General features: G+C 40.1%; 2 protein-coding genes and 1 pseudogene across 3 annotated transcripts in view; 2 read left to right on the top strand and 1 right to left on the bottom strand.

The window, feature by feature from the left end:
- Positions 1-12,456, bottom strand: part of SCAMP1 (secretory carrier membrane protein 1) — a 129,751-nt gene extending 117,295 nt beyond the window's left edge. Inside the window, exon 1 of one of the 2 annotated variants that reach the window (XM_045496401.1) lies at positions 12,235-12,456. In XM_045496401.1, the coding sequence (XP_045352357.1) occupies positions 12,235-12,291 (57 nt within the window). In that variant the 5' untranslated portion in view covers positions 12,292-12,456. The remainder of the gene's footprint in view (positions 1-12,234) is intronic. The other variant, XM_045496406.1, reaches the window with a different exon arrangement.
- Positions 11,477-12,228, top strand: LOC123607308 (extensin-like). Its single transcript, XM_045496420.1, has 2 exons — positions 11,477-11,568; positions 11,730-12,228. The coding sequence occupies exons 1-2, from the start codon at positions 11,538-11,540 to the stop codon at positions 11,978-11,980; spliced, it is 282 nt and encodes a 93-aa protein (XP_045352376.1). The 5' UTR covers positions 11,477-11,537; the 3' UTR covers positions 11,981-12,228.
- A 185-nt stretch (positions 12,457-12,641) lies between the features above and the next one.
- On the top strand, positions 12,642-17,894 carry LOC123607297 (annotated as a pseudogene).
- The last annotated feature ends 1,487 nt before the right edge of the window (positions 17,895-19,381 follow it).

Raw genomic sequence — 19,381 nt, 5'->3', positions numbered from 1 at the left:
TTCATTTCTCACCACTTTCTATACGTATCTCACCACTTTCTATACATATTCCAGTATTCCAAATCACCACCTAAGCATTCTAACCACCACTGGAAGATTCCCATCAGTAAAACGACTACCAATAGCTTGTATCCAACTCTGCCACTTGGAGAAAGTGGAAACTTCCAGTATTTTTGTATACATTGTCTCTACAATATGCACTATTTTGACTGTGTTTGTGAAGCACAAACTTTTAATAGCTATATATACTAAATCACTTGCATTTAAATGTCTGATTTCTTCTATTATCAAGTCAAAGTTATCAGTGTATAACTATGCCAAATCCTTTCTTTCTAGTTTGATCTCACCAGTACTCAAACAAAATGCACTTTATCATATGCATTCATTGCTTTATTAAAGAGATTCTAATATTTTTGCTTATCTGCAAAAATATATTCAGTAATTCACCTATAATCTGTAAAATAAATGGAAGTTTCTTTTAAGGAAAAGTATCAGGTTAGTCATATTGATAATGTGTTCATAACTGCATTCTAAAAACAAGTATAAAACCCATTATTACATTTTTATAAAAATGTACTGATGCAAGCACAGACATAAGCAATTGCAACACTAGCCATGGCAATTATGGAAACCAGGCAAGCTAATATACATACTCTAGGGATACTCAGCTTGGGAGCCATTTGCATGAAAGAGAAGGGCTTTTTAGATAAAATATATTTCTTTTACAAGAACAAAGATTAAGAAAAAATACAGAGATTTTTGAAGAGGGTGCCAAGATCATTCCATGGGAAAAGAACAGTCTGTTCAACAAACGGTATTGGAACAAGTGGATATCCACATTCAAAAGAACTGAGTTCGGGGCGCCTGGGTGGCGCAGTCGGTTAAGCGTCCGACTTCAGCCAGGTCACGATCTCACGGTCAGTGAGTTCGAGCCCCGCGTCGGGCTCTGGGCTGATGGCTCAGAGCCTGGAGCCTGTTTCCGATTCTGTGTCTCCCTCTCTATGCCCCTCCCCCGTTCATGCTCTGTCTCTCTCTGTCCCAAAAATAAATAAATGTTGGGGAAAAAAAAAAAAAAAAAAAAGAACTGAGTTCGATCTTACCTCACACTATATACAAAAATTGACTCAAAATGAATCACAAACCTAAATGTAAGAGCTAAAACTATAAACACCTTAGAAGAAAACATACAGACAAAGCTTAATTACCTCTGATTTGGCAAAGGATTCTTAGATATAATATCAAAACAAAAGATACAAAATAAAGATAATTTGGACTTAATAAAAATTTATTAACTTTTGTGCTTTGAAGGACATTAACAAGAAAGTAAAAAGACAACTGACAAAAAGGAGAAAGTATTTATAAATCACATAGAGTTGACTGTGAACACCACGGGGAGTTAGGGGGCCTGCACCCCTCTCCCCGCCACCAGGGCAATAGAAAATCAGCATATAACTTTTTTTTTTTAATGTTTACTTATTTTTGAGACAGAGAGAGACAGAGCATGAAGAGGGGAGGGTCAGACAGAGAGGGAGATACAGAATCTGAAACAGGTTCCGGGCTCCGAGCTGTCAGCACAGAGCCTGATGCAGGGCTCGAACTCACAGACCGCGAGATCATGACCTGGGCTGAAGTCGGACGCTCAACCGACTGAGCCACCTAGGAGCCCCAAGCATGTAACTTTTGACTCCAAAAACTAACAGCCTACTGTTGCCCAGAAGCCCTACTAGTAATAGTCAACTGATACACATTTTGTGCATTAAATGCATTATATATTATATTCTTAAAGCTAGAAAAAAGAAAACGTTATTACAAAAATCATAACAAGAAAACATTTATGGTAGCATACTATATTTATTGAAAATGCACGTGTAAGTGAACCCATGTAATTCAAACATGTGTTCTTCCAGGGTCAATTGTACTTGGGTAAAAGACTTGTATCCAGAATATATAAAAAGCTCTTATAATTCAATAAAAAAGACAACCCAATTCAAAAATAGGCAAAGGACCTGAATAGATATTTTTCCAAACATACACAAATGGCCAAAAAGCACATAAAAATATGCTTGACACCACACAGCCATCAGAGGAATGCAAATCAAAACCACACTAAGATACTCCAAACCCACTAGGATGGCTAGAATCATAAATAGATAATAACAAGTGTTGACAAGAATGGAGATAAAGCAAATCTCTCATACGCTACTGGTTCCAATATAAAATGGGGCAGCCAATTTGGAAAACAGTCTAGCGATTCCTCAAATGATTGTATATAATTATTATATGACCCAGCAACCCCACTTCTGGTAAATACTCGAAAGAATTTAAAACTAGTGTTCAAACAAAAACTTGTGCACAAATGTTTACAGAAGCATTATTCACAACAGTCAAACGGTCCCTAATTACCCAAATTCCCATCAAATGATGAACTGGCATTACTAATTCTTAAAAGCACCCAAAGCCAAATACCAGAGAGATTACTGGATTGCTCTCTTCATACAGGTTCATACACAAGGTAGTGTAGAGTTCATACACAATTCTTACTGGCAGTTCTTACACAAGGAAGGGGGCTCCAACACTTGTCTACAATGTGAAGACAAAAGCTACTGGACAGTATAGGCTGTCTCAGTAGGAACAAACGAACAGAAGAAAAGTGCTACGGAGATCTGGTACAGTCAAATCCAACCAACCTCCACACATCATCTTTTATTTCCCTCACCTATCTTAAGTTGGAAAATTTCTCCCTTGTGATTTAATGACATCTCCTTGTATTTGGATTTTCATTACTCTATCACCAAAAACTAGATACAGGTTTAATTAAATCATGTAGACCTGTATTCTATCATTTAGATCTGTACTTTATCTAAATACAGGCTTAATTCTATCATGGTTTTGCCAAGAAAATGTTACTTCCCAATTATCTTTTGGCAATTCTGGTTGAAAGAAAAAGACTCAAGTCATCTCAAATGCTGGGGGAGGAAAGGCTATTTTAAACACACATAAAGAAGGATGCCAAGTTTCAGAGACTGGAATTCTTCAAAATGTAGCTACATCTCTTAAAGTTCAAGAGCAACTGTATTAAGAAACAGGAATTATAGAAAATGACCCTCAGAAGCCCTAGTTAGACAATTACTACTCCAGTGCTTTGTGATTAAGGTTATTTGGCTCTCGGGGTGCCTGCGTGGCTCAGTGGGTTAAGCATCTGACTCTCGGTTTTGGCTCAGGTCATGATCTCATGGTTCATGAGTTTGAGCCCTACATCGGGCTGAGCGCTGCTGTTGTAGAGCTTGCTTGGGATTCTCTGTCTCTCAATAAATGAATAAACTTAAAAAAAAATTTTTTTTTAAAGATAATTTGGCTCTTTCCTCATGTCTTTCCATGGTTATTCCACCATGACTTCGTGATTTTTTCTCTGTGCATGTTCCTGAGAAACATACATCACTGAACTATCACTGTTCCTGTTGGAGCAAAATTTTGCATCAAGCAATCTTATCTGCTCCTGATCATCTAGAAAATGGCTTTCTTTGGGCCAGGTAGCTTCAATTAAGATTAGTCAACTGAGGACAGCATTTTAACAGCCACACAGCAGAGGACATGATCATCTATATGTAAGCAACCACTTAGGGCTGCTCTCTGAGCAGAGCCTGAGGCTCAGAGCATAGCAGCCGCCTAAAATACAAAGCCTCCTATCTAGTTTAGATGATCAGACTCAATCCCAACATCAATAGATTACAACAGAAGAGAATTTATGAATCACAAAATGGTCCATAAAAGCACAAAAATCTAACAATTACAGGGTCTCAAAGTAGAAAAAACTTGCAACACAAAAGTCTCTACCTTAGCATCTCTGATACGTCATCCAAATTCTGCCTGAATTCTTTCAAGTGCTGATGAACTCCATACCAAAAAAGCATGGTCAGGCTCTTCTAACAGATTTTTTTAAATCTTCATGTTAAGACAAAAATCTACCTTCATGTAAACTCTGGCAATTAGCCTTAAACTTTTTTCCTGAAGCAAAAACAAATTTATAGAAGACTTTACCTATCTCACACGTCCTTTTAGCCTTCTGTAGACTAAACCCACTCAGTAATTTTAAATATTCTTCCTAGGATTTGATTCCAGACCCACGGCCATTCTGCCTTCTTTAGGCACATCCTGTTTTGTTCAAGCCACTCTTTAAATGTGCACTTGGAATTGAACACAATACCTGCAGGTTGGACAAGAACAGAATATTGCCAATTCATTTTTAGGAACCCATTACTAATTTCGTTAATTACTGTATCACTCTGGGGACTCATGTTAAGAAAATATCTTATAAAAAAATTTCCTGGATCTGCATTTCAACACTACTGAATATTAATTGTACTCCAAAAAAATATTTTCTTTGGTCATATCAGCAAAAGAATATTTTACTTTCAAAGTTTTCACCATCACCATCTCAATTATGATTATTGTTAAAGTCATGGGATCAGGGCACTGGGTGGCTCAGTCGGTTGCACACCCGACTCTTGATTTCAGCTCAGATCATGATCCAATGGTGACAGGATGGGGCCCTACATTTAGTCTGGACCCAGTTAACATTCTCTCTCCCTCAGGGTGCCTGGGTGGCTCAGTCACTTGGGTGTCCAACTTCGGCTCAGCACATGATCTCACGGTTCACAAGTTCGTGCGCCATGTCGGGCTCTGTGCTGACAGCTCAGAGCCTAGAGCCTGCTTCAGATTCTATGTCTCCCTCTCTCTCTGCCCCTACCCCACTCATGCTCTGTCTCTCTGTCTCAAAAATAAATAAAACATTTTAAAAAATTTTTTTTGAAGATTCTCTCTCCCTCTGCCCCTCTCCTACGCTTATTCTTCTCTCACTCTCTAAAATAACAAAAAATTAAAATTTAAAAAATTCTTAAGGCCTTGAGACCAAAATAAAATCATGTTCAAATACTAGTTTTGCCACGTAGCATTTGTAAAAGGTACTCCACCCACACTAACAGCCTCCCATTGTACCTGCCTGAGAAATTTTAGCAGCCATAGGAGATGCTCAAGCTAGACAAAATGTTTTCTAAATCTCTTAACAGTCCTGATCCAGAGCACCCTGACACTCTACCTGAAGAAGATGGTCTCAAAATGAATTACAGATGTGTTTTAAGGGCTAGTTTGAACCCTGGTAAAAATTAACAACAAATTGTTAAAGAGATTTGGACCAGCCTCCAGGATCTGGAAAGTTCACAGTTGTGGACAGACCCTATTCACTAGCGAGGCCTGTGCAGTGGAGTGTAGATCCTTTTATGTACTGTACACCTGATACTGTAAACATACTTTAATAATAATGTCTCACATGGAAACAAGAGAAAACACTGTGCCAGCAGCAAGCTGCAGTTTTAAGAATGTTTTTAGTTAAACATTGAGGAGAGAGGCGTCTGGGCGGTCAGTTAAGCATCTGACTTCGGCTCAGGTCATGGTCTCGCAGTTTGTGGGTTAGAGCCCTGCATCAGGCTTCGTGCTGACAGCTCAGAGCCTGGAGTCTGCTTCAAATTCTGTCTCTCTCTCTCTCTCTCTCTCTCTCTCTCTCTCTCTCATTCTGCCCCTCCCCTGCTCGCACTGTCTCTGTCTCTCTGTCAAAAATAAACATTAAAAAAAAAATTGAGGAAAAAAGAAAAGGCTTTTCACCCAAAGTATCATGTGTGAACCTACAACACACTACTTTCTCTCCTCCCTGATTGTATGAATAACCCTGAGATCACCTCTTAGAACTGGTTTTAACCTTTAGCTGCAGCAGCTGCACTGCCACCTGTGTGTGTGTATGCGTGTGTGTATATATGTGTGTGTATATATATATATATATATACACACACACACACACACATATATGACATTGTACATTGCATGTACCCTTGGATCCCACAGTTTGGTCCCCCTCCCAGCTACCCTTTATTTATTATTTTTTTCAACGTTTATTTATTTTTGGGACAGAGAGAGACAGAGCATGAACGGGGGAGGGGCAGAGAGAGAGGGAGACACAGAATCGGAAACTGGCTCCAGGCTCTGAGCGGTCAGCCCAGAGCCTGACGCGGGGCTCGAACTCACGGACCGGGAGATTGTGACCTGGCTGAAGTCGGACGCTTAACCGACTGCGCCACCCAGGCGCCCCCCAGCTACCCTTTAGTATGATGAGTGAAGTTGGTGACCTGCACAGCGAGACACAGCTATTTAATCTCTTGCCAGACATCGCCCCTCTTGGCACAGTGCTGTACAGGTCTCTGTAAAAACCCCTTGCTGTCTCAGCAGCCAACTAACTTCTAGTTTACTTTTTCCTGGGTATTTGTTTTGTTTTCTTTCTAATTGACATGTGAAAAAGTTCTAGGTTCAGTTGAAGTTCCTGATGAACAAACACAATTGAGATTTTTTAGTGATAAAATCTGCATATTTGTATTTCAAACAATGTAGCTAAAACTTGAAGTAAATTCCTCCTTTTTTCTTTTGGCTTAATGAGTATCATTTATTCAGTATGAAATCTTTATACTATATGTTCCACATGTTAAGAATAAATGTACATTAAATCTTGGTTAAAAAAAGAGAGAGAGAGAGAGAGAGAGAGAGAGAGAGATTTGGGCCAGGCTGGACTATATAAAACAGAGATATTTCAATGAAAAGAGGCTTCTGGACTCCCAACATTTAGTGGATAAGAAGCAAACTGAAAATGTTACTCAGCTGCAAACATTTCTTACAGAAAAAGAGGACTTAGCAGAGACTGGAACCAAAAGCAGAAGAAAACAACAATTGGGCAAAGACTTCTAGGTAGCAGAAAAAGGCTCTATTCAAGAAACACTCATCGCCCCCAAATTAGGGGGCCCCGACAAATGAGCCTGGCTGGATTTCAGACTTGCCAGGGACAAGCAACTGCTAGCTGTCTCCCACTTCTCCCATACTTGAATGGGAGTGTCTACAGGGGTCATCCTGTATTTGTCTCATCATTTTATGCTGGGTATATCTTTTTACTCCCTAGGTCTGTATCAAGAGGGACACACCTCCTCCCATCAAGGAGTAAAATCTAATGTAATCCTTCCCACTCCTTTTTTAATCTGGTCTGGCTTTGTGTCTTCTTTGACTAACACAATGTAGCAGAAGAAAAATGACTCAAGAAGCCTTTAGCTTCCCCTCTTGCCCTCTTGGAACACTACTCCCACTATGGAAAAAGCCCAGGCTATTCCTAATAGAAAGGCCACATAAAAAAGAACAAACTACTGCCCCCAGTGACAGCCCCAGATAAGTGATGAGACGTAAGTGATTCCAGGGAATAACATTCAAAAACAAACTGCCCAACTAAGTCTAGCTCAAATAACAGACTGATGAGCAAATAATTGTTGTTTTAAGCCACTAAATTTTGGGATTGTTTGTTATATAGCAATAGGCAACTGAGACAATGGTAAATAATGATGCATCTTAATTTGATGAAATATAATCAGCAGCTCAGTACATGCTTTTTAAAAGTACCGACTTGAGGAAAATCAAGTACCAACTTATGCAATTGGCATCACCACAAAATACCATAGACCATAAATTACTATCACTATGTCCCAGATTAAAGCTGAAAGATAAAGTTAGCAATGTTAGACTATCACAGAAGAAATCCTCACAATCCTTTCCTAGTGCTAGCCAATATCCAGTCATAAATTTTAAATGGATAAGGGAGGAGTGACATCAACTAACTATAAATGAAAACAAAATAGATAGGATCCTTGAATTACAGGTCACTTTTTAACAATAAAGTTTTCAATTTTCAACTCGTTCTCAACTCTTAGAACTACTAGAATTACTGTAGCTTAAATATCACAAGGAATGGTGAATTGTAGCCCACTTTCAAGAGATTATTGTAAGAAAGAATTTTTGAGGCCCAAAAGAATAGAGTTCTTTTCTTAGGGGGGAAGCCTTTGTAAGTGACAAAGCACTAGAATTCAGGCAACCTGGGTCTAGTCTAGCAGTGACCTAGAGCAAACCCACTTCTGTTTGGCCATGATTCCTCAACTGTGACCTGCCAAACACTACTAGCAGCCTCAAAGAGTGTAAAGGAACATGAACTTTTATGAAATAAGTAAGCCTTAGGGAGGTACAGCATAGAGAATGTAAATACAATCATATTATAATAGTGTTGTAACACATGGTAGCTACACTTGAGGTGAGCATAGTATAATATACAGACTTGTGGAATCATATGTTATATACCATAGCCTAATGGAACATTGTGTGTCAACTTCACTAAATCACTAAGCTAAGAACATAGTTAAATGTGTTTAAAGGCAATTTCTTGAATTACTATTACTTATTAGTAATTAACGAATTAAAGCCACCATGCATTGAGCACTTATTACATACTAAATATATGTTCATCTAATCCTATTAACAACCCTATGGAGAAGATCCTACTATCCTATTTCACAGAACAGAGGTATAAAGAGGGTAAGCAATTTTCCAAGGTATCACAGCTAGTGACAAAGCCAGAATCAAATGCTGAGTTGTTTTAAACTCTTGAGCAGAAACCTTTAAATATGTCCTTCTGCTGTCTCTGTATGAGAGCCTCAAGTCCAAACTCCAAATACAAAACAAGAATCTGGTGTCAGGAATGCAATCAATGAGCAAAGAGAGTGCCATCAGCAGCTAAGAGTAAGATTTAAATTCTAGTGCCAATTCTACACCACCTACACCTGGGTATAAGACAATGGGCAAGTTAACAATGAGAATCATGAGTTTTTAATCAGGAAGAAATTAGAATGATTGCTATACGTGAAATATCTTATCTCTGGGCTTTTTTTCGTCCAAAGAATGAGATCTCAATAAGTCACTGTAGATTTTCCCTTCCCAGACTTGAAAGTTCTACTTTTTTAATTACATAAAAATTTATTTCCAAAGTGAGTTTTCCAATCCAATCAATTAGCATATTAATATGGTAAGGCATATCAAAAGATATGAAGGTCTTCTTACCACTTATTAATCTTTCTTTCCTTTGAATCAACTCATTCTGGTACTTACTCATACACTTACACTGACTTAAAAGAACCGTATTAAATTATTGATCTCTGGTGATTATTTTACTCTATTTTACTTCTGAAGCATGTCTGTCTACATGTTAGACTAATAGCCTTAAGGATATATATTTCTTCACTATGGAATAAATGAATAACTGAACAGAAGACAGAAAACAATAAATGTTGACTACGTGAAAAATATATTTCCTCTATAGCTTTAAATCCACATTATAACAAGAGTAGATTCTCAGGAACATCCATGTAATAATCTATTTTTCAGATTACTACATATTTCCAGTTACTCCAAGTTTCTTGATGCGCAATAAAAACTACTCAAATTCCATGAATTCTTTCAGTGAGCCTATCACAACCACTAGAATCAAGCAGGAGCTCAAAAAAATAAATTGAATCCAGCAAACAATTTTATAGCAGCTAATAAAATTCTGTAAGCCATTACAGTTACATTATTTAAGGAGATTATCTTCAAATTATTTTCATGACAGTTCAAATGAAGATGATGACAAGTGCTTCTAACATAAAAGTGAAGGAAAAGAAATGTTGAAGAACTGAAAAAGCAACAGAAATCAAACAGCTTTTTAACCAAGAAGAAAACAGGATGGTTGCCAAATGTGAAACATGTATTTTGGAAATATGAAATTTTTGATTACTGAAATACTGGAAATTAGAACAGATCTGAAAAGAAAGATGGTCTTAAGTTAAAATGATAAATCCAGGAACTTATATTTAAGGAGAGAGGATGAGAAAAGCTATTTCAAAAATCACACTTACATAAAAGTAAACCGAAAGAAGAAAGAATAAGCTACAGAGGCAAACCTTTACTTTAAGAAGGGCAGGAGTGCCTCGTCTGACAATTGGTTTCCACCTAGGTCATGATCTCACAGTTCGTGAGTTGGAGCCCTGCATCAGGCTCTGCATCGATGCGATAGGGAGCCTACTTGGGATTGTCTCCCTCTCTTTGCCCCTCCCTGCTCACGATCTATTTCGCAAAAATAACTAAACATTAAAAAAAAAAAAAAAAGGCAGCTAGACACAAAAGGAAAGATAAAGGGTCAGATACACAGTGCTATGACAGTTGCCAAAAACAGGGTATGGTCATAAACAAGTCTTCTCTAGGCCTAAATTATCCATCCCTTGGAAGCATTTTATGGATGAATAATCATTGTCCTGTGAGTGCATCCACTTATAAGGAACAAAAAAGGTTTATAATTCTATGCCACAATGAATGAGTATGGAACACTACTTTTGGGTTTAGAATTACTACAACAATGTAACGGATGGCAGAAAAGCAAAGTGTCATGGCAACATCAGATGTCACAAAAGAGCAGTCTAGGCTAAGTAGAAAACAGTGTCTTGCCCTAACAAGAGAATTAGCTATATAAAATGAGCCATGAAATGGAATAACCAAACAGAAAACAGCCCAACTGTCAGATGCTGAATAAAGAGTATCAATGAATTATCTGAATTAGGAAAAGGTAATAGGTTCTTAATGTTATACCTTCCAAATATTTTTAAATAACACCTATTTGGCAAGTTATAAGATGTCTGTTCAGAATGTCTATGATTAAAGAACAATATTTTCCACAACATGGAATGATGTAATACCAAATACTAAATTGAGAGGGTGGGCTCTCCTTAAAGTGTAACCATATCAGCTTTAAAGCCTGAAAGTTCCAGGCCAGTTGCATAGAATATTCTTAAATGACTTTTTTACTTTTTTTTTTTTTTTTTAAGATTCTATAGTTAATTAATCTCTACACCCAATATGAGGCTCGAACTCACAACCGTGGGATCGAGTCACATGCTCCACCCCCTTCCAGAATTCTTTTTTTCTCAACGTTTTTTTTTTTTTATTTATTTTTGGGACAGAGAGAGACAGAGCATGAACGGGGGAGGGGCAGAGAGAGAGGGAGACACAGAATCGGAAACAGGCTCCAGGTTCTGAGCCATCAGCCCAGAGCCCGATGCGGGGCTCGAACCCACGGACCGCGAGATGGTGACCTGGCTGAAGTCGGACGCTTAACCGACTGCGCCACCCAGGCGCCCCCAGAATTCTTAATAAGAGATAAAACCACAAGTAACAAAATGTAAACTCAAGCCAGAAGCGACCCTTGTGTGACCACAAATTCAAGTTACTCTCTCGTTTTGTGTGACTACAAATTAAGGTGACTATTGCACATATCCAGGAAAAATTAATGAACTTCGACCAAGAGTTGGAAACAAATTACACGTGTAAGCAGCTGAGTTCATTAAGAAAATTGGAATATTTTTTTAAATATTTATTTACTCAGATGTTGCATTCGCTTAAGCACACAACATCTCAGCCTCCTTCATTTGCCCGTTTCTGCGCCAAGCTCTTCCAAAGCTGGGGTTGATAAGGTTGACTCCAAGAAAGAAAGAAGCTCACGTAGGAAATGCAATCCTCACACAGCCCAGGGAACCGGTGACGCACTAGGAGCTTGGAAAACATCCCGTCGTTCACCTTACTAACAGCAGTGAGGTAGGAAGATGGTCGTCCACGTGCACTATTGTTTTCCAGGTGTGTTTGTTTATTTTTAACTCCTGCTTTGATATCAGTACCCTCAACCCCAACCAAATGGGGGGAAAGGGGATGGCAGCGCCGCTGGTGGTACGTGGGCGCAACACAAGTTTAAAAAATAAAATCACAACCTTTTTTTTTTTTTTTTCCCCTAATTGCAGCGTACTCGGTGCCCTCACCTCTCCTCTACACCTCTGCCATCACTCCACGCAGCTCTTCGCCACCGTCGCGGGTCCCCATGACAACCCCACCCGAGGAAGATCCCTTTCCGCCGCCTCCCGGCCCCAACCCGGGCCCGGACAGCCACACTCGCCTGTCAAGTGACAACTCCACCTGCCCTGAGCTCTACTCTCCTCGCTCCCGAGAGACGATCCAGGAACCCTCCCGACGCGCGGGCCCACTCCCAGACTAGGGCAAAACCCTCGCCAGTCGGGAATGTGCGGAGGGGGCGGCGGGGGAAGGAGCTTAAGACGTTCCACTCCAACCCCCAAACGAGGGGTGCGAGGGCCTGGGCGCGACCCCCAAACGGGTTGCGGCGGCCCTGAACACCAAAACTAAGCGGCTGAGGGGAGCCGAGGGGCAGGCTCAGGGGGCGCGAAAGAACTTGTCGTTTTCACAAACAACGACGCGTCGAGGCGGCAGGAGACTGCTGGGGACCACGCTCACCTTGAAAGGGTTGTTGAGATCCGGGTCCGCAAACGGGTTACTGTCGAAATCCGACATCTCTCTCGCGCTTGGCGTCACCCACCGGACCCAGGCGCAGAGAGAGAGACGAAGCGAGGCCGCCGCCCCCCTGCGCGCTCACGTCGCCGCCGCCGCCGCCGCCGAGCAGATCCGGGTGCAGCTCTCGGGGCCACCCAGCCGGCCGCGCCACTGAGCATGCCCGGTGCCACGGGCTCCCGGCCGGCGGCGCAGCTCCCGTTCGCCGTCCCGTTCTTGCGGGCCGGGATCCAGCGTTCCGGGCTTTGGCTACGACCGAGTAGGGACTAGGGGCGGAGGGAGTCGGGAGCAGAGAGCGGGGTGACCCGTCCTACGTACCGTGGGCCTGACTGAGGTTCTGCGTCTTGACGAGGAATGCGTCTGGCTGGACTTAATTATATTATTACCGATTTAAAATCGGCTCCCTGTGATCGAACGTGACTTGGGAAAGAGGTGGTACTTCGTGAATAAGACAGACACTGGCAGTATTCCCCCAGGTTGGGAGGGCAGCCTGGAATGCTGGCTGCATACCTGGGGAGGGAGCGGCTCTTTAACCACGCTTCCAGCCCAGGACTGCAGAAGCGCGGGCAGCGGTAGAAGCGCCACACTGTTTCCAAAGATAACGTCTCGTGGGGGGCCTGCCCTTGCTAATGAATTCCGGGCACACACCCCACTCGACCCCACCTGGGAATCTCAGCCTCCAGTCTTCCGGTCCCTCGACTCTAGGTTACTGACAAATCACGGACACCAGTCTCGCGTTACCGATGCGGACTGGCTCGGCGGAGGTTTGAGAAAGAGGGAAGATACAGTACCAGGCTTGGTCCAGCCCCTGCTCCCATTCTCCGGAATCTGCATAATGGCTACTAATCCGGAAACCAAGGGGGACGAGGGTGAGGGTGACACGAGTTTAGAAATCAAGGTCCCCAAGTTAATGTTAGTGGTTGACAAAATGCATTTTTTTTTAACTTAAAGGTATTTAGGCGCAAAATATACACCTTTGATTTTTTTTTTTCCTGATGCTCCCCAACGCCAGGGATGAGGTCACCGAAAAATGGGTACGTGAAAAGAATTTTTTGTACCATTTGTTACCCTACCCCTGAACTCAATGAGAGAGTATCTCTTTCCCCACTTTAATCTTTCTGCTCTAACAGAAAAGCACTTAGCAGATGAAGCGGCCAAGAGCCAGAATTATTCTCACTTGGTAGGTGCCTAAGAATTGGAAAAAAACTAGAATTAGGCTTTTTAGATTTAGGGGGACCTTGCACTACACAAAGTCACCTGGGAAATGATACTTCTCCCCACTGTGAAAACACTAGCTAGGCATAATGGACAAAAAAACCAACAACACACATTTACTATAATCTCTCTTTGGCAAGAGCTAAGTTGAAATATAGGAAAAGAAGCTGCTTCTAAGCAGCTGAGTAGGAAGGTCAGCTAATAAGTGACAAGAGACAGAGATGATCATGGTAGAGCGACATGATTCTAGATATGAAAAAGAGCTAACGATTGAGATCACCACCCTATATCCTTAGCAGCTGCCATGTGTCTGGTTCATTAGCTTAGTGCTCAAAATATGTGTTGAGTTCAAATTCCAATTCTGATAGTACTGCTACTCACTTCATCTCTTTGAATCTGTAAAGCATTATTTAGGTATTATGTGAGATATAGAAAAGTGCCTAACATGTACATAGTGCCTAACAAATATAGGTTGAATGTCTGAAAATGGCAAGAGGGTCCAACCCATTTGTTCTTGTATGCTTTTTGCTTCATCTCTCCTGAACTTGACCTTGCCCAGATGACCTGCTTCTCTCACCACTTTGGCCCTCGCTCCCTCACCTATCCTCCAAATGACTCAAAAAATCAGCAGCTATTTATTATGCATCTACTATGTTCCAAGACAATGAGTACCAGTTGAGCCTGCATTGCAGGATGGAAATTTCCAAATACACTGTGTTTACAGCTAATGATATTAGCATCTAATACAAAGATTTACAGACTTGACTGTTACAGAATCACTTGGAATACTTATGATGCAGACACCCACCTCTTCCCATCTCCTATCTTTTAAATTCTGCTTTAAAGGATCTGCATTTTTAATTTTTTAAATGTCTTCATCTACAAATACATTATTTTACATAAATGCATAAATGGATTCATAGCATACATACTGGTGTTTTCACTTTTTTTTCTCTTTATTCTTTGTGTCCCCTTCTCTCTTACCCTTCTTTAGCAACCTGGTATGATCCTTTCAATATTCTTATAACATTGTATATCTACATGCACATAATATAACATAATATTCATGTAGACATATTACATATACAGAGTTTTGGCATTATCTTGAAAATGGATCATATACATATTTTTCTGCAACTTGGTTTTCTCAGTGATACTTCTGACAGCTTCTCAGTGAAATGTGCGTTGGCAAAGAGACAGTCTAAGCTTTCTTACCCCAGTATACCACATAAATATTACCACTTTATTTTAGTTTTTATTTATTTAATCTCTACACCCAATGTGGGGCTTGAACTCACGACCCCAAGATCAAGAGTCACATGCTCCTCTGATTGAGGGAGCCAGGAGTCCCAACATTATCACTTTTTACGTGTACCATATCTATAGAAGTGAAAAGAGTTGGGAAGTATGGCCTAATGGGAATCCCTCCAAATCAGCAACTATTTATTCTCTTTAACAATTGCAAACTCAGCATATTTAAAGGACTGGGATGATTCTGATACAGGTGATATGCTGACCACACTCCAGGAACACTGATAGCAGGATGTTCAGACATATGATCCGTGGGTGAGCTTATTGATTAGCTTTCATGAAATTAGACTCCTAGGACATGAGAAATGAAAGGAAGCTTAGCTCTTTCATGACAGAAGAAGAAACTGATTTTGGACAGGGTAAGTAATTTGCCTCAGTGACAAAGGGAGTGAATAGAGGAACTAGGAACAGAACTCAGTTCTCTCTCTCTCTTTTTTTAATGTTTATTTATTTTTGACAGAGAGAGAGAGAGAGAGAGAGAGAGAGAGACAGAGCATGAGTGGGGGAGGGGCAAAGAGAGAGGGAGACACAGAATCTGAAGCAGGCTCCAGGCTCCGAGCTGTCAGCGCAGAGCCCGACGACAGAATTCTAACTCATGGACGGTGAGATCATGACCTGATCCAAAGTCCGACGCTCAACCGACTGAGCCACCCAGGCGCCCCAAGAACTCAATTCTCTTGACTCACATTTCAGACATTAAACTGATAGATTTGGTTAATGGTATTTCATATAGGAAGAAGAAATATTATGTGGAAGATACAAAGTCAGCATACAGGAGGCTTCATTTGTTGCATTTTTTCATTCCAGCTGCCTCCTGAATTTGATACAAGAAAGAATGAAGAATCAAAGCTAGTTTCTAGATCCAACTCTACCATAAACCAGCTTTGTGACCTTTACTGTATCAATTCCCCTCTCTGATCTGAGTTTTCACAGTAGTCATTCAACAAGTATGAATCCAGCACCTAGTGAGTGGTAAACAACACTTTAGATGTTGAGAATAAAGCAGTGAATGAGATAAAAATGTAGGATCTGTTCCCAAGAAACTTCCTAAAAGACCTAGAACATAGGTAAATGATAGAGTTGTCCAAAGGACCCAAGATAACGTTTTGTTAACCTGTGGCAATGTCTCACCCCTCCCTAACTCGCTTTTTTTCCTTAACTTTGCTGCACACCATTATGCTCTTCCCTCAGTCTAACACATTAAATTTGAGAATCTGTTGGACAGGGGTTGTAGGCTGAATTCCACGTTTTCTACACTGGCTAGCATATAGCTGGTAAGTGTTGAGAAAATGTCAAGTTAGAAATTTACATTTCTTACCTCAAAAGATTATTGGACCCTGGGTTCACCAACGGGTTAAAACTGAAAGTCATCATCTCTCACAGCGGATCCTGTCTCAAGATTTCCTGCTGTCACTGCTGCTACTGATACCCACAATACCCCAACAGAAGCATATGTGGCCCTCTCTTTTGCCACTGGCTACATTTCCAGGATGTATCCAAGGAGAATAAAAGCACTGAGAGGTTGCTCTTTTGGTGCCTAGCTCGGCCATGACTCATGGTCCCAAGAAGCATCTGAAGCAGGTAGCAGCTCCAAAGCACTGGATGCTGGATAAGCTGACCAGTATGTTTGCACCTTGTCCATCTACTGGTCCCCATTACTTGAGACAATGCTTCCCTCTCATTTGCCTAAGGAACAGACTTAAGCGTGCCCTAACAAGAGATGAAGAAGATCTGTATGCTGCATTTTATTAAGATTGATGGCAAGGTCCAAACCAACATAACCTACTCTGCTGGTTTCATGGATGTCATCAGCATTGACAAGACTGGAGAGAATTTCCGCCTGATCTATGATACCAAGGGTCACTTTGCTGTTCACTGGATCACACCTGAGGAAGCCAAGCATAAGCCGTGCAGAAAAAGATCTTTATGGAAACAAAAGAATCCCTCATCTGGTCACCCATGATGCTAGCACCCTCTGCTTTCTTGATCCACTCATCAAGGTGAATGACACTATCCAGATTGATTTAGAGACCGTATAGATTACTAATTTCATCAAGTTTGATACGGGTAATCTGCGTATGGTGACTGGTGGTGCTAACCTGGGAAGAATTGGTGTGATCATCAACAGAGACACCCTGGTTCTTTTAATGTATTTCACGTGAAAGATGCCACCCGGCTCTCCAACACTTTTGTTATTGGCAAAGGCAACAAACCATGGATTTCTCCTCCCCAAGAAAGGGTATCTGGTCACCATTGCTGAAGAGAGAGGAAAGAGACTGGTGGACAAACAGAGCAGTGGGTAAAATGGTCCCTAGGTGTTGCGATTGGAAGTCTTTGTACATAATTAAAGATCAATACAACACGAGAAAAAGGGGAAAAAAGCACTGTGGGGTTAGCGAAATAACAGTCCCCTAAAGATGTCCACATTCTAATCCCTGCAACCTCTGAGTATGTCATCTTACATGGCAAAAAGGGACTTCGCAAAAGTGACTGAAGTTGAAGACCTTGAGATGGACAGAGGATCCGGATTATCCAGGTGGATCCAATGGAATCAATGTGTTCTTAAAAGTGGAAGGTAAATGCAGAAGACTTGCTGGTTTTAAAGATGAAGGAAAGGGATCATGAGTCAAGGCACATGTGTAGCCTCTAGAACCAGGGAACAGCCTTCAGCTGCCAGCAAGAAAATGGAAACATCAGTCTTAAAATCACAAGGAACTGAATTCTGCCAACAACCTAAATGAGCAAGGAAAGGATTCTTCCCTCTGTCTCCAAAAAGGAACACAGCCCAGCTGATACCTTGATTGTAACCTAATGAGACCCATACACAGACTGACAACACCACCTTTTATCCAGGTCATTGCCTCCCAACTCACCACCTAACCCAACCACAGCTTAACCAGCTATCTGTAAATTACCTTTTCCCAGGTGGTTATATGCTGTTATAGAGGCTGAATGGTCTGAGTATCCTTTAGATAATTACATCATAGGATGTAATTCTTTTAGGATTCATTGGATTAAAATATTCTGTAGTACAGGAACACAATAAACAAAAATAAATGTATATTTTGAGTCTGCATTTACCCATGACTGCCCATGCACATATAGTCCCTGCTACCAAGAATGTCCTTCTCCTACTCAGTTTTCACTTATCAAAGTCCAATCAATCTTTTCATGGCAAATTTCCAATAATATGTCCTGGACAAATCCTTACTGGCTACCCTTAATCAAAATTTGTCTTTCCTTTCCCACAGTATCTAAAGCAAGTCTATATTTTTGTTATAGAACTCATACCCTCTCCTATGGGTACAAAGTTATTGGTACATGCTCAGCATATGTGATAACTCTCAATATTTAGAGTTAATGAATGTATCTCTCTCCATGATGTGAGCTTCTGAAGTCAGGGAGAACTTTCATCTTTACATTACTCACAGAGACTAGCACACCATTCTGTTCAAAAAAAAAAAAGTATTCAGGAAATGATTGTTTATTGTTAACATTGCTTAGCTTGTAAAAAAAGAATCCCACATAACATCTTTACTCAGAGTAAGCTCAAATATAAGATCAAGAACAACCATTTTAATAATATAGACAGTTGTACAAAGTACTGTGATAAAACCTTCTGGATTGAAATTCTGAATTCCAAACAGTGACATCATAGAAACGTTTTAAGTGGCATGGGCCAATGAGATGCAAGAACTAACTGTAGAGTTCATTTTGTTGGCTAGAATAGTCTGCATGAAAACATTATGGTGAAATTACCCTTAATTTTCAAGACAGAAAGACGTTATCACATATATATGTGACATACACACATATGTCCTAAATATTGAGGCATTTACCAGTGATCATATTTAAAATAGTATAAAAAAAGGAAAATTAAATAAAATTGCATTAGAGTAGAATATACAAATTATGTAGTAAATAGTATATAATGTAATTTATAAATTACATTATATGTAACTCTATTAAAATACCTATATGTTATAGTATATATAATAAGTTATATAGTATAGAAATTATATAATGATAATAAAATATATAACCATAGTAATATATAGTAATATGTAATAATGTGTATATAGTAACATATAAATATAGTGAAGTACTAATATAAGTGTTACAGTCCCGTAACTACTTTGTGTACTATGTCTGTGAAGCAGAACAAGGACTCCTGTTGTTTTTATGTAGGTACATTTTCAGAAAAATTTTGTGGGTTTTTTTCTATGAACCATAAATTATATAATCACACTTGTTATTACCTAACGGCTATGCAATTTCATAAATGTTTTCAGAGTAAGAACAGTTTACAATTCTTTTTTTTTTTTTTTTTCCTTTAGTTTATAATTCTTAACTTGCAAATTCAGCCTAAGTCTTCAGGGACTCTCGTAAGAATGGAAATAATCACAGCAACCTAACCCATTTTCTAATCTCCCAAAAGAAATACCCCAAATCTGACTACCGGGTTTTTATAGAAATAAAGTTTACTTTCTTTTCTCCCTCTTTCATGCTGAAAGTTTAAAAAAAAAAGTAAACAGTTTTATTTGGAATAGCTAGTCTAAAGAGGGAA

The sequence above is a fragment of the Leopardus geoffroyi genome, chromosome A1, assembly GCF_018350155.1.
Source record: "Leopardus geoffroyi isolate Oge1 chromosome A1, O.geoffroyi_Oge1_pat1.0, whole genome shotgun sequence".
Lineage (NCBI taxonomy): Eukaryota > Metazoa > Chordata > Mammalia > Carnivora > Felidae > Leopardus > Leopardus geoffroyi.
This window is presented reverse-complemented; position numbering and strand designations above follow the sequence as displayed.